Source organism: Benincasa hispida, chromosome 12 (assembly GCF_027475165.1).
Source record: "Benincasa hispida cultivar pf3 chromosome 12, pf3_genome.v1.1, whole genome shotgun sequence".
Taxonomy (NCBI): Eukaryota; Viridiplantae; Streptophyta; class Magnoliopsida; order Cucurbitales; family Cucurbitaceae; genus Benincasa; species Benincasa hispida.
In genome coordinates this window covers 40,717,237-40,732,023 of record NC_143489.1, presented here as the reverse complement: position 1 = coordinate 40,732,023, position 14,787 = coordinate 40,717,237, and the positions used below count along the sequence as shown (strand labels likewise).

The following is a 14,787-nucleotide window of genomic DNA, read 5'->3' as shown; positions in this document are numbered from 1 at the left end:
TTCAAAATAAACTTATATTGTAAATTTTAATTAAAATATAAACTTTATATTATAATGTATCACCATATATTATATTCACTCCCTTAGTAAATTTGAACTTTTCAAATGACTTTAATTACCTCAATACCCTTTATGAGCCACCAGTGAGACTTAATCGACCTACAGACTAGAAGCTTCAACGATATGAGATTAATGTGATAAACTCATTAACTAAGTTAATCAGTATTCGTTTGTTGTGGGTACACTCTACTATAGACCAATAGTTGCACTCTTCTCACTGCATATATATTTTTGTGTCCACGGATATTGACCAATAACAGCAAGTAGTCCTTCACGAGTGTTTGTAACACCAGCTAGGTCAAATTACGGTTTACCTCTACATCCTTAAGAACCAGTGCTCCTCTAATGAATATCCTGTTTATGGTCCAACCATCAAACAGAAACCTCTATTGAGCTAGTGAGAAGGTAGGACCCTTTGTTCAAGTCTCGGAGACACCACTTAAGGGAACACTCATCTACTTACTCTAAAGTCATGAAGAAGTGAATTTCATCTCATGAAATTATCTTCCCAACTCTCCACTCAGTCTTGTCCCCAAAATGGTATTATTGAGTCGACGAACTAACCACTCTCACCCATACATATCAAAGGACAATCCCTTATGAACAGGAGTCCATAACTCACTCAGGATTAAGACTAAGATACCTAGGTCATTATAGTGAAATAGAAACTTGACTAGTCAATAGAGTTACATTTAGTGGTTATTTTTTCATGGTCCAATCTTATGCAAACTCATTTCATAGTGAAGGAACTCTTATACAAGAGTAAATATGAGTGGAAACAGATCTTTCCAAAAGCATTGTGAATGAATTTCCACATTTACATTCAAACAAATAGATATGCATCAAACTACTAAATCATCGGCATGCTTAGAGATAAATAAACAAGAGAACGAGTAAACTTACCAGTTGAAGACTCTCTTCACAGCAAATCTCGCTCTCTCCACGAACGGGCACTCTCACTCTCACTGGATTAACAAGCTATCGTTCAGCAACACCCAATCGTCTACCAAGAACGGCTTCACACGAATAGCAGGAAGATGGGGACGATACCACCACTTGGAGCCCTTAGTATTCTCAGCGTGAGAATCCAAAGAGTGGGCTCTGTTCGGATTTTGTAAAGAGGAGGAGGAAAACATATCGTATACAACGATTAAGCAAGTGGGAGAAGGCAACGTCTATCTTATAGACAAGGTGCTTAATCATTTAGGCAAAGTACATGATCGTGTAGGAAAATCTAAGCGGTCGTCTATACGATCGTTTAGTAAAGGTCGGGTGTTAAGCAATCATTTAAGAAAAGATGTGCGATCGTGTAGGAATGTACAGCAACAACGGAAGCAACAAGGATCATTTAAGCACTTTAATTCATTAATTTTGATAAATATAATGCATGCTCTTGCAGAAAACAAGTGAGTATCATAACATACCTCTTGTAGAACTTCTTCAAAGCTCAATCTTCAGCTGCTATCTTCTCCGAATCTTGTTACAAACCACCTTAAGATCTTCCCCACTATTCTCTTGGTGCTTTAGATTGAGTTATGGGACTCAAAACAAGCTTGAATTAAGGGATGATGGAGAAAAGCTCACAACAACAATCTAGGTGAAGAACCCTTTCTTCAGCACGAATTTTCTCTAAAATTCTCTCTTGATTGCATGCCCGAAATTCACTCCAAACTATTCAATATATTACAGATCAACATGAAAGGGAGAGAGTTGCATGAGTTGCAACTCATGCTTGGAGTAACACAAGGCAATGTTGATGGCCTTCTTGTGAGCAAGTAAAAGATGGATAATGGAAAACATGGTTCTTTTTCATTTTGTGTTTTGTTTTTCAATTTTCCAATTTTGTCACATAATCAAAACTTTATTTTTCCGAAATCTATTTTGATTTTAAAAACTGAAAAAATAAAATTAATTTCATAAATTAATTTTTAAATAAAACTTAATTAGTTTAATATGAAATATTAAATTAATTTTACACACATCCATCTTTATATATTTAAATCATATTTAAATATAAATTCTCCTATTCCGTTTAATTCTCAAATTAAACACGTAACTATATCTCATATAATTACTAATTCCCTTAATTCTAATTTGAACGTTTCAAATTAACTTATCACGCTATTCTAGAGCTAGTCCATTTACGAGTTAGTAGGGGGACCTCGCGGACCTACAGATCATGGGCTCCAACGATCCGAGATTAATTGGCTAAACTCATTAGACCAGATTGATTCCCATTCGTTAACTAATGGGTCACTCTACTAAAGCCCATAATTGCACTCCTCTCACTATAGATATATTATGTCCACATGATTAACCATAACCAGCAAGTCGACCTTTCACAGGTTGTTCGTAATAACGGTTGGGTCAAATATTTGTTTTACCCCCGAGATTACGTCTTATTCCTTAAGTTCCTATTGGTCCTCTAATAAACAACTGGTTTGTGATCCAATCACTAAACCAAACTCTCTTAGCCCGGTGAAAGGGTGGAGCCCCTTGTTCAAGACCTGGATTCAATACTTGAGAGAATAACCTTTCTCCTATCCCTAAATCGGGTAGGCATGAACTCCGTCTTGCACCCTATGTCCCTAGCTATCTATTAGGTCTTACCCTTGAAATGGGAGTCTTATTGAGCCGGCGTTGTTGAGCCAACCCTCACTTATAAAAATATAAGAGTAATCCTGAATAAATAGAAGTTCATAGTTAGCTCAGGATTAAGATCGAGTTACCTAGGTCATCTAGGTGAAATAGTCAGTCTTATACAGTAAACAGTGTTATAAAATAAGAGTGACTTATTTCTTGGTCCGATTTTATGAAAACTCATTGCATATGACGCCCCTATTCCTCATGTCATAACATGTACGAATTAGGATCATATCGTATATAGAACTTTACAACTCTTTGTAACAACTACAGAATAGCCTGCATCCAATGGTGTTGCCAGAATAAGGTACCCAACCTAATTCATGTACAATAGACCATTTTGATTATTTACTCGAACCTGATCCACTCTTATGTCTCCACATAATGTTCAAGTTCTCATTCTATAGTCATGGGTCTTAGTTTATTGGATTTAGACTCATAAAATTTATGAAATCAATAATAAATTTATTGATTATATAAAATGTTTATTTTACAAACTGCGATTTTTAGGACATAAAACTCAACAATACTCCCACTTGGACTAAAACTCCAGTGGATAAATATATACAAATATATACAATGTTGAGTTTACATGGAGAGAATAAAATGTACAAATACAATAAAAACTGACCATGAAGTGGACTTGCAAGAGTCCTTATCAGTCTGAAAGTCAAAATTCGTATATCCAGTAAGGATCAAATCCCTAGATCCATACACGAGTATGTAGTTCCTCGTTCTCCAAAGATACTTGAGGATGTTCTTAATTGTGGTTCAGTGACCCTGGCCTGGGTTAGACTGATACCTACTGACTATTCCCACAGCATAGCAGATGTTTGGCCTAGTGCAAAGCATCGCGTACATCAAACTGCCAACGATAGCTGCATATGGGACAATAATGTCCATAAAGCTTATTTCTAAGTCTCTACTTTTTGCCTATGCGATGATGCAAGTTGCACACAAAGACAAGGTGACCGCATACAATCATAACTTATTTCTAGGATGCATGCGATGCGTTAATAGCAAATAGTGCTTATTCTTAAGCTCCTATCTCTTGATTATGCGTTCTAATCTGACTCTTCTAAGCCTAGATTCTGTCCTTAGACTACCCTTTCGAGTATCTCTAATGGACGAATGATGCATACATAATACAAGATAATCGCATAGAATGAAGATTCCCAGTTAAGCTAGCTAAGTGTTTCTCAACCCATTCGACAGATTTAGCTACTTACGCGTAATAAACAGAGAGTGAACAGATATAAAGAAGTAAATTCCATTTCTATAGATAAGTTTAAGTATAAGATGAAAATGGAAGATAAGGATAGAGAGCCTGGTAGTAATCTCTTGCTTTCCAAGGCTTTTACACTGTTTAACTCTATTTTGGACGCTTCCGGCACTCTTCCAAGTTCACCGGAATGATCTCTCGGCACAATCTCACTTCTCTCGCTTCCGCCGTAAGTAAAAGAAAAACTAAGAACAAGGCTATTTCTAACTATGGAGAGAATTATTTAACTGTCGAACTCGACGAACCCCTTCAATGAAGGTTGCCTTTGATATTTATAGAGCTTCGGCGTGAAAGACTTCTTCTCTCTTATAATTGCACTGATGGGATGCCATTAATTCTCTGTCTGATGTGCCGAATATTTGTCACCGAAAAGTTAAGTGTACTTGCCACAGTAGTTCGTTGGCGACTTGTCAACTTAATTCAGAATCCACCGTCATCAACTTTCTGTCCCATCGTGATTTATTATGTTTTTCGCCCAGATGGGCCCACCAAGTTGCGCCAGCTCTATGCGGCAATCCTTCTTGAGCAGATATTTGCAAGCACAAATCACCGTAAAACCTTGCGGTAATGTTGCACTCGACCGTTGCTTTCTTGTGATCGCATTTTACGCCTTGCGTCAATTGCATATTCTGCACAAAAATACAAAAGTTAATTATTTTCATGCGATGAACACATGCGATCGCAATGTTATGAACTTAATGCTTTTTGGACGCAATCTTATATATTTTATCAACGTAAACCTTGATTTTTTTAATAACTTAACACCATAATAACATGCATTTCTACCCCTTATCACACCCCCAAATTTAAACAATGCTTGTCCTCAAGCATAAGCTAAAGATTTCCTTTAGAAAGTCGACCGCAATTTATTTTCCTAAATTTCTCAAGGATGCCTCATTCAAATCCTATACACCAAAATTTCCTTAATTCTTATTCAAGCCTTTTCTTAAAATATTTCTAAAATTTACGGACCACAAGTTTAACCTTCAAAAGGACTTTACTAGATTCCAGGACATCGTATGATTTATTTCAAAAAAACTTTTCACTTGGGGTGTTAAATGATTTTTATCGTTGCATATTTTAGACATTATTATTATTATTATTATTTTCTTTGACCTTGTGCTGATCCAAGTGCCTTGTCTTCATTTTGGCTTGCCCCCACGTGTGTCATGCGAACATCCAACTACGAGCAGGGCGCTCTTTCTCTGACTAAACTCATACCCATTTGGCAGCGGAGTTGCGGTCATTTTTTATGCGTTGATCACGATTCCTACCTACGTTTTGGCTTGCCCCCACGTGTGTCATGCGGACATCCAACTACGAGCAGGATCTGATCGCAACGTTATGATTTTTTTTCCTTTTTTTTAAAGAAGGAAAAAAATAGCAAGGTCGAAAATAAATACCTTGCCCCCAAATTTAAAATGCGGCAACGTCCTCATTGCCAAAAGATTGAAAGAAGTCATGCGATGCTCTTAGGAAGTTTGGTAAAGGGTCAGTTTGAAAAAAACTAGCAGTCCACTAACTTCTATAAATATTTCATGAGGTGACTGTCCTAAAATTAATTTAACTCTAGTGTACACAAAAAAATAGAAGCATGTGTTTAATCATTGAAATAATAATTGGCAAAGAGAAAGCATGCGGTGACCTACTAAACTAATCAATGTTAAATGATTGCGGTAATCAAAGAGGATGCGATGATAAAACTTTAAAATTAAAAATGCGATGCGATAGTACAGAATTTGGAATAGAGTCAAGGAAAAATACAACCCCCAAATTTGCGTTGTCGCCCACATTATTTGTTGACGCATCCTGCTTTGCGACGATCTACTTTCTTTGAATTGCGGTGACGAAATAAAGTAGTTGCATCTTCGTGTAGCGCCTCCACGATCGTTCACCTCGATCGTTGCAAGAGAAACATTGAGAGGGTCAAATAATTAAAAAAACGAAGTTAACAAAAAATTTTCCTTTTTTTTTTTTTTTTGAACAAAAGTAAAATGCAGATAGGTAAACGATAATTGAAACATCATAGTAGTGATAATTCATGAATCATAAGTAAGCAAAAGGATACTCCAGAAGACTTGCGCCCCAGATGATTTTATGTCACATGTCAGCGCAAGGGCCACTCCATTTTCCTTCATTTCGAATTTCTCAGGTCTACCGAGGTCTTTTCTCGAAGAAAATCACCCCCGTAATATGCCTTGACTCTTTGCCCGTTAAGCTTGAATGTGCGGGTCCCTTCTTCAGTAATCAGCTCAACCGCACCATGAGAGAATATTTCTTTAATTACAAAGGGTTCGGACCAGCGCGACTTTAACTTGCCAGGAAAGAGCCATAAATGTGAATTGAAGAGTAAGACCTTTTGTCCGATATGGAAATTTTTACCGTAACCGGCTGTCATGCCAACGTTTTGCTCGTTCTTTGTATATTTTGGTATTTTCATAACTTGCATTCTCCACTCATCAAGCTTGATCAGTTGTAGTTTTTTTGCTTCTCTTGCTGCTTTTAAGTCGAAGTTAAGCTTCTTCACTGCCCATAGCGCTTTGTGCTCTAACTCCAATGGCAAATGACATGCTTTATCGAATACCAACGCATACAGAGACATACCTATCGATATTTTATAGCAGTTCGGTATACCCACAGCGCGGCGTCCAACTTTGTTGCCCAATCTTTTCGCGAAGGCTTTACCACCTTCTCCAGTATCAACTTAATTTCTCGGTTGGACACTTTAGCCTGACCATTTGTCTGTGGATGATATGCGGTGGCTACTTTGTGGAGGATATTATATTTTAGCAGCAGATTTTTGACAAAGTGGGAGCCTTTGTCACTTATTATGGCACGTCGAGTGCCAAAGCGCGTGAAAATATTTTTCTTAGGGAATTTGGAGACTACTGTCGCATCACTTGCGACGCATGCTACTGCTTGTACCCACTTGGACAGGTAGTCGACGGCTAACAAAATATACTCATGACCATTTGAAGGTGGGAATGGTTCCATGAAATCAATGCCCCAGATGTCGAACAATTCCAGTTCTAAAATGATGTTCATGGGCATCGCATGTTTCCATGAAATGTTACCCATGCACTGGCACCGGTCACACTTCATCGCGTAGTCTCTGGCATTCTTAAATAGTGTTGGCCAATAGTACCCACTTTGTAAGACTTTCGTTGTGGTGAGCTGCACTCCAAAGTGTCCACAATATGGTGAATCACGACATTGCGATAATATGTGTTGATGAGTAGTATCCAATACACATAGTCGCATAATCTGGTCTGACCCCCTCTTATACAGATTTGGCTCATCCCAATAATAATATTTGCATTCATGTTTGAGCCTCTTCTTTTGGTGGTCGGTATACTCTTCGGGAAATTGCTCGTAAACCAGATAATTGACTATGTCTGCGTACCATGGAAATTCTTCAATTTGAAATAGCTGCTCGTCTGGGAACACTGCGCTCACTTTTGACTCATTGCGGTCAACCTCAGGATTTTCCAATCTGGATAAATGATCCACAACTTGGTTTTCTGTCCCCTTGCGATTAATTATTTCCATATCGAATTCCTGGAGGAGGAGAACCCATCTAATCAGCCTCGACTTCGCATCCTTCTTTGTCATCAAATATTTTATCACCAAGTGGTCAGTATAGATGAGTACTTTTGTTCCCAGCAGATATGCTCTGAATTTCTCCAACGCAAATATTACCGCAAGCAGTTCTTTTTCTGTGGTGGTATAGTTAGTCTGAGCAGGGTTTAAAGTCTTACTTGCATATGCGATGGGATGCAGTATTGTTTTTCTCTTCTGTGCTAGTACTGCTCCCATCGCATACCTGCTCGCATTGCACATTACTTCTAAGGGAAGTGTCCAATTAGGTGGGATCAATACGGGCACAGTCGTCAGTGCGTTCTTTAAAATCATGAATGCATTGGGAAATCATCATCAAAGTCAAATTTTCTATCGGCTTCCAACAACGCACTCAGCGGTCGTGCTATTTTTGAAAAATCCTTAACAAAACGTCTGTAAAATCTGGCATGCCCCAAGAAACTCCTTACAGCATTCACACTTGTTGGAGGTGGGAGTTTTTCAATTGCTTCAATTTTTGCCTTGTCCACCTCCAACCCGTCCCGAGATACCTTATGCCTTAACACAACGCCCTCCTTCAACATAAAATGGCATTTCTCCTAGTTAAGTACGAGGTTCGTCTCCCCACATCTCTTCAATATCTTCTCTAAGTTGGCAAGACAGACTTCGTATGCGTGCCCATATATAGAGAACTCGTCCATAAATATTTCAACAGAGTCTTCCAGATATTCTGAAAAGATGGTCATCATGCACCTTTAAAAAGTGCTCGATGTGTTGCAGAAGTCGAATGACATGTGGCGAAAAGCAAAAGTTCCATACGAGCAGGTGAATGTGGTCTTTTCCTGATCTTCAGGAGCAATCATGATCTGATTATAACTGGCATACCCATCCAAAAAGCAGTAGAAGTCATTTCCAGCTAGCCGATCCAGCATTTGGTCAATCAAATGTAAAGGGAAATGATCTTTCTTCGTTACCACATTCAGCTTGCGGTAGTCCATGCAAATACGCCATCCGGTGATGGTTCTTTGCGATATCAGCTTGTTATTTGCATTGGGGGCTACCGTCATCCCACCTTTTTTCGGCACGCACTACACGGGGCTAACCCACGTGCTATCTGCTATCGGATAGATGCCCGCATCTAACCACTTGATTATCTCTTTCTTAAGGACCTCTTTCATCGCAGGGTTGAGTCTGTCCTGATGTTCGATTGATCCCTTGTGGTTTTCTTTGAGATGAATTTTATGCATACAATATGCGGGGCTAATTCCTCGAATGTCTGCGAGTGTCCAGCCAATCGCTCGCACATATTTTCTCAGAATGCTCAGCAGTGCATTCTCTTGGTCTTCATTAAGTTCAGAGACCGGTAACTTTTCATTCTGCCCCAGAAACGCAAACTTTAGGTGGTTAGGCAAGGTCTTCAGCTTTATTATTGGTGGTTGTTTTAAGGACGGTTGCATTGTTTTTCTTTCGTCATTTTCTGTCGGCTTTTCTTCTTGGGTTGAGATCATCTCATCTTCCTTGTTTGTTTTTTCTATGATCGCATTACATGCAACAATGGATGCGCTCGCATCCTCATCTTCGTTTTCATCATCAGGCTTTTCTTCTTCACTTAAACTCTTTTCATTGTCAGATTCATTCAGGTCTTCTTCATTAGGATACTTTATGGCACGAATAATGTCAAACTTGAGCTTCTATCCATTCACGCTCAAGGTGATCTCTCCTTTGTGCACATAAATCTAAGCACGACCTGTTGATAAAAATGGTCGCACCAGGATGATGGGCACATCCTTGTCGGCTTCATAGTCCAAGATGATGAAGTCGGCTGGTAATATAAACTTGTCGATTGTGACCAGCATGTCCTTCACCTTCCCCTCTAGATGCACTAGAGATCTATTGGCTAATTGGAGAGTCATTGTCATGGGCGCAAGTTACCCCACATTCAACTGTTTAAAAATTACCAGAGGCAAGTTGATGCTGGCTCCAAGATCACACAACGCTTGCCCGATGAACAATCCTCCAATGGAGTAAGGTATAGTAAAACTCCCAGGATTGCGCATCTTTGGTGGGATTATAGATTTCGAGCTCTGCATCAAAGCCACCATGGCAAACTTACCAGTGCCTCTCTTCTTGGTCACCATATCCTTTAGAAACTTCGCATATGCGGGCATCTTCTCAATCGCTTCAGTGAACGGAATATTAATAGCAATTGTTTTAACATAGTCATGAAGTGTTGGTACTGTACCTCATCAATCTTCATCTTTCTGAGTCTCTCCGGGAAAGGTGGCAACTATACTCTCACGGTCCCCTGTTCTTTTGGCTCTGAGGTGGACGCAATCTCTGGCTCTATCGCTTCTTTTTCACCTTCTTCTTCTCCAGTCACCGCAATCTCAGGTTCTAGCACAATGTGAGCAGTCCGGCTAGGCTTCTTCTTCTCCCTTACCACAGTGTTTCCACTTCATAATGTCAGGATTTGACATTGCTCTTTACCTGTTCCCCCTAGGTTGAGTGGGAGTTATGTTGAACTCGGCAAGGCCCCTTGCGGTCTGTTCTTCAGTTCGCTCGCAATCTAGCCCATCTGTAGTTCTAGGTTGCAGATAGATGTCGCCTGGTTTTGAAGTACAATTTCGTCCTTCTCGATATATTGCTTCAACAAACTTTCCAAGGAGGAAGATTTCGATGATTGCGAACTATTGGCTTGACTGCTCGTCTGACCGTTATTTCGCGGGAAAAATCCGGGTGGCCATTCTTTTTGTGCCACTGATTGGAAATTCTGCTACTCATTTTTCCATGCAAAGTTAGGGTGGTTTCTCCACCCGGGTTTGTAGATGTTAGAGAATGGATTATTTTTCACAAAATAAATAGACTATGGGTTCTGCGGGCATTCCTCCATCATGTGTCCTTCATCGCAAGTCGCACACCTTGCGGCAGTCTGATTAATTGTGTTCACTTTCCCACTATGCGGTGTTGGGCTGTTGATTACGATTCCCTGTATTAAGTTCATCATCGCAGTCATTTAACTCTGAAGTGATGCAATAGCACTATTGTTTGCATCATTATCTTTTATTCTCAATCTCTGATCGCTTTCTCTCCAGTCCTTGTGATTTTTAGAGATGCGATCGAGGATGTTCTTGGCCTCATCATACATTTTGTCTAGTAGACCTCCAACAGCTTCCGCATTGGCAGTGGTCTGCGAAGCGAGATTTAATCCGTGATAAAAGATCTCCATTTGCAAGCAGTCTGTAATCCATTGTGTAGACAATCCTTTACCAACCTCTTAAACCTCGTCCAGGCATTGCTGAGCGATTCGTCCATGTCCTGTTCAAAATTGGTATGCTTCTGGCATTCTCAGTTGGTGGGAAATATTTTTTCATAAATTTCTCTACTACTTGTTCCCAGGAAGTGATCTCCCCCGATTCGAAAGAGTACACCCATTTTCGTGCCTGATCACACAGAAAAAATAGAAACAAAATTAGTCAAACTTCTTCGGTAGAGATATTCGGGAACACAAAAGTGTTGCAGATTTCTATGAAGCTTCGGAGGTGGGCATGTGGGTCCTAGCCACGCCTTCCTCCGAACTGTCCAGCAGTCTGGATCATCTGCAGCATCACCGGTTTCATTTCGAATCGAGATCCATCAAGGGCAGGCCTCATGATTCTCGGAGAGAAATCGTAGAGGTTTGGTGATGCATAGTCCCGAATGGGCATATTACGATCGTTTGCCAGTAGGATTGGATTTTCCATGACATTGTTTTCGTTTGGTGCTCCGTTTCCAGGCTGCTCTGCCATATCGTCTTTATCTGGTTGTTGTTGCTGGCGTCTATCTCTCAATCTTCGTCGGAATGTCCTCTCAATCTCTGGTTTGTAATTCGCCAAAGATTGAGAGCTACAAAGAAATCAGAAAAATTATCGTTAACACACTGAATTGTCGAAGTCCCCGGCAACGGTGCCAAAAACTTGATGCGTTATTTTATGTAGTGAAATTAATGAATTGAATTGTGGTGATGGGAAAACGTTGAGCAACAAGTTTTCTCAGTGAAATTCAAGTATAAATCCCACTGAGTTTCCTGGTAAGTCCAGGGTCGAACTCAGGGACTAGGGAAAACGGTATGCGGTGATAATTTTTAAGAAGACTTTGCGGTAACGAACAAATCAAAGAGTTGTTTTGGGTTGTTGTTTGCGATATAAAAAGTATGCGGCGGATTTGAGAAAATATTGATTATGCAGTAAATACATTGAGTATGCAGAGGAATGGGCTGAGAAGGTCTTTAGCTAGTGTTTCCCAGGAATATGTCAAACTATGCGATCATGCTACACTCATGCGACAGTAAATCATTTTCTAATGTAAATGCGGTGCTTCTAGTTCTAGGACGCATGTGATGAATGCGATAATGTCCATAGAGCTTATTCCTAAGTCTCTACCTTTTTTTCTATGCGATGATGCAAGTTGCACACAAAGACAAGGTGATCGCATACAATCATAACTTATTTCTAGGATGCATGCGATGCATTAATAGCAAACAGTGCTTATTCCTAAGCTCCTATCTCTTGATTATTCGTTCTAATCTTACTCTCCCGAGCCTAGATTCTAACCTGACTTTTTCAAGCCTAGATTCTATCCTTAGACTACCCTCCCGAGTATCTCTAATGGACGAATGATGCATACATAATACAAGATAATCGCATAGAATGAAGACCCCCAATTAAGCTATCTAAGTGCTTCTCAACCCATTCGATAGATTTAGCTACTCATGCATAATAAACAGAGAGTGAACATATATAAAGAAGTAAATTCCATTTCTATAGATAAGTTTAAGTACAAAATGACAATGGAAGATAAGAATAGAGAGCCTGGTAACAATCCCTTGCTTCCTAAGGTTTTTACACTATTAACTCTATTCTGTTCGAAAGATATTCCTGCTTCCGCAGGAGTTGACCCTTCCTCTGATCTCGACGCTTCCGGCACTCTTCCAAGTTCACTGGAATGATCTCTCGGCACAATCTTGCTTCTCTCGCTTCTACCTTAAGTAAAAGAAAAACTAAGAACAAGGCTACTTCTAACTATGGAGAGAATTATCTAACTGTCGAACTTGACAAACCCCTTCAATGAAGGTTGCTTTTTGTATTTATAAAGCTTCGAGGTGAAAGGCTTCTTCTCTCTTATGATTTTACTGATGGGATGGCATTAACTCTCTGTCTGATGCGTCGAATATTTGTCACCGAAAAGTTGAGTGTACTTGCTACAATAGTTCGTTAGCGACTTGTCAACTTAATTCAAAATCGACCGTCATCAACTTTCTGTCCCATCATGATTTATTATGCTTTTCACCCAGATGCGCCCACCAAGTTGCGTCGGCTCTATGTGGTAATCCTTCTTGAGCAGATATTTATAAGAAAAAATCACCGCAAAGCCTTGCAGTAACATTGTGCTCGACCGTTGCTTTCTTGTGATCGCATTTTACGCCTTGCGTCAATCGCATATTCTGCACAAAAATACAAAAGTTAACTATTTTCATGCGATGAACACATGCGACCTCAATGTTATGAACTTAATGCTTTTTAGACACAATCTTATATATTTTATCAACGTAAACCTTCATTGTTTGATAATTTAGCACTGTAATAACGTGCATTTCTGCCCGTTATCACTGATCTACAAGATCCCATACTGAGTTGAAGTATATTGACTCCATCTCGAGATCCATGGCTTTGACCCATTCATCCCGGTCTATATCCTCCATTTCCTTCTGATAAGACAATGGATCCTCAACGTTGCCATCTGCTACCATAGCTAGGATTTTCGTGAAACCCAGATAGCGAACGGGTGGGTTTGCAACCCTTCCATTACATCGAGGTTCCCTCAACTCTTGAAGTGGAACTGACCTACTCGATGAACTATCATCAACAACTCTTGCTGATGAAGCAGATCCTTCAACAACTCTTGTTGAAGTTTCAGTAGTTTCGTTGGAAAGCTCACATAGCACAACTTTACTACGTGGATTGTGCTCCCTTATATGATCCTCCTTCAGGAAAGTAGCGTTCATAGAAACAAACACCCTATTTTCCAACGGATCATAAAAGTAACCCCCTCATGTACCTTTGGGGTAGCCTACAAAGAGGCATAACCATGACCGTGATTCCAACTTCTTGGGATATTCTTCAAGCACATGTGCTGGGCAACCCCATATGCGGAAGTGACGTAAACTAGTTTACGCCCATTCCACAACTCCAAAGGTGTTCTCACAACACTCTTGGAAGGAACACAGTTGAGTATGTAAACCGTGGTTTCCACTGCGAAATCCCAAAACGAGCCTGGTAAGGAAGCGTAACTTATCATCGAATGAACCATGTCCAGCAAGGTTCTATTTCTCCTCTCCACTACACCATTCTGCTAAGGTGTACCCGGCGCTGAGAGTTGGAAAACGATTCCATGTTCTATCAAATTGTCCTAGAATCCTAAATCCAAAATCTCTCCACCTCGATCTGATCGAAGTGTTTTAATCCGTCTAACCAATGCATTTTTAACTTTGGCCTTGAACTCTTTGAACTTTTCAAAAGATTTAGACTTCCCTTGCATCAGATAAACATATCCATACCTAGAGTAATCATTAGTAAAACTGATAAATACTCATAGCCTCCTCGGGCTCGCACATTCATAGAACCACAGAGGTCAGAATGTACTAACTCAAGAGGCTCTTTGGCTCGATAACCTTTTCCAATAAAAGGTCTTTTAGTCATCTTACCCTCAAGGCAAGATTCGCACACCGGTAAAGAATTTTCTTCTAACTCACTTAGAAGGCTATTTAATCCTATTAAACTGATTAAAAGATTAAAGCCTAAGGTTGCTAATCATATTAGCACCGTGATCTTAGATCTATCTCATCCATGTTTTAAACATTTTAAAACCATGAATTAAACTTAAGTTGGCATACATGTCTTTCTTATTGATTTTAGTTCTAATTTCTTTATATAACCATTATAAAAGAAACAACTAAAACAAATATTGCCACACAACTAGGTATTTATAACGCTTATAAATTAACCTATGTATCATGCTTCATGCAATGTCTAGTCATTACTATACATAACTTTTATATACAAGCAACAACCAAGCACACATGTTTTTCATATACCCTTATAGTATAACAAATTATAATATAAAAATGATGCTTGTCAATGCCTTATGCATGCATAAATATAACTCTTATATTATATGATGCATGAGTATGC

At 39.4% G+C, this 14,787-nt stretch overlaps 1 protein-coding gene across 1 annotated transcript; it reads right to left on the bottom strand.

The window, feature by feature from the left end:
* Positions 1-6,119: 6,119 nt before the first annotated feature.
* Positions 6,120-6,587, bottom strand: LOC150031992 (uncharacterized). Its single transcript, XM_090308346.1, has one exon. The coding sequence runs from the start codon at positions 6,585-6,587 to the stop codon at positions 6,120-6,122; it is 468 nt and encodes a 155-aa protein (XP_090164472.1).
* Positions 6,588-14,787: the final 8,200 nt, after the last annotated feature.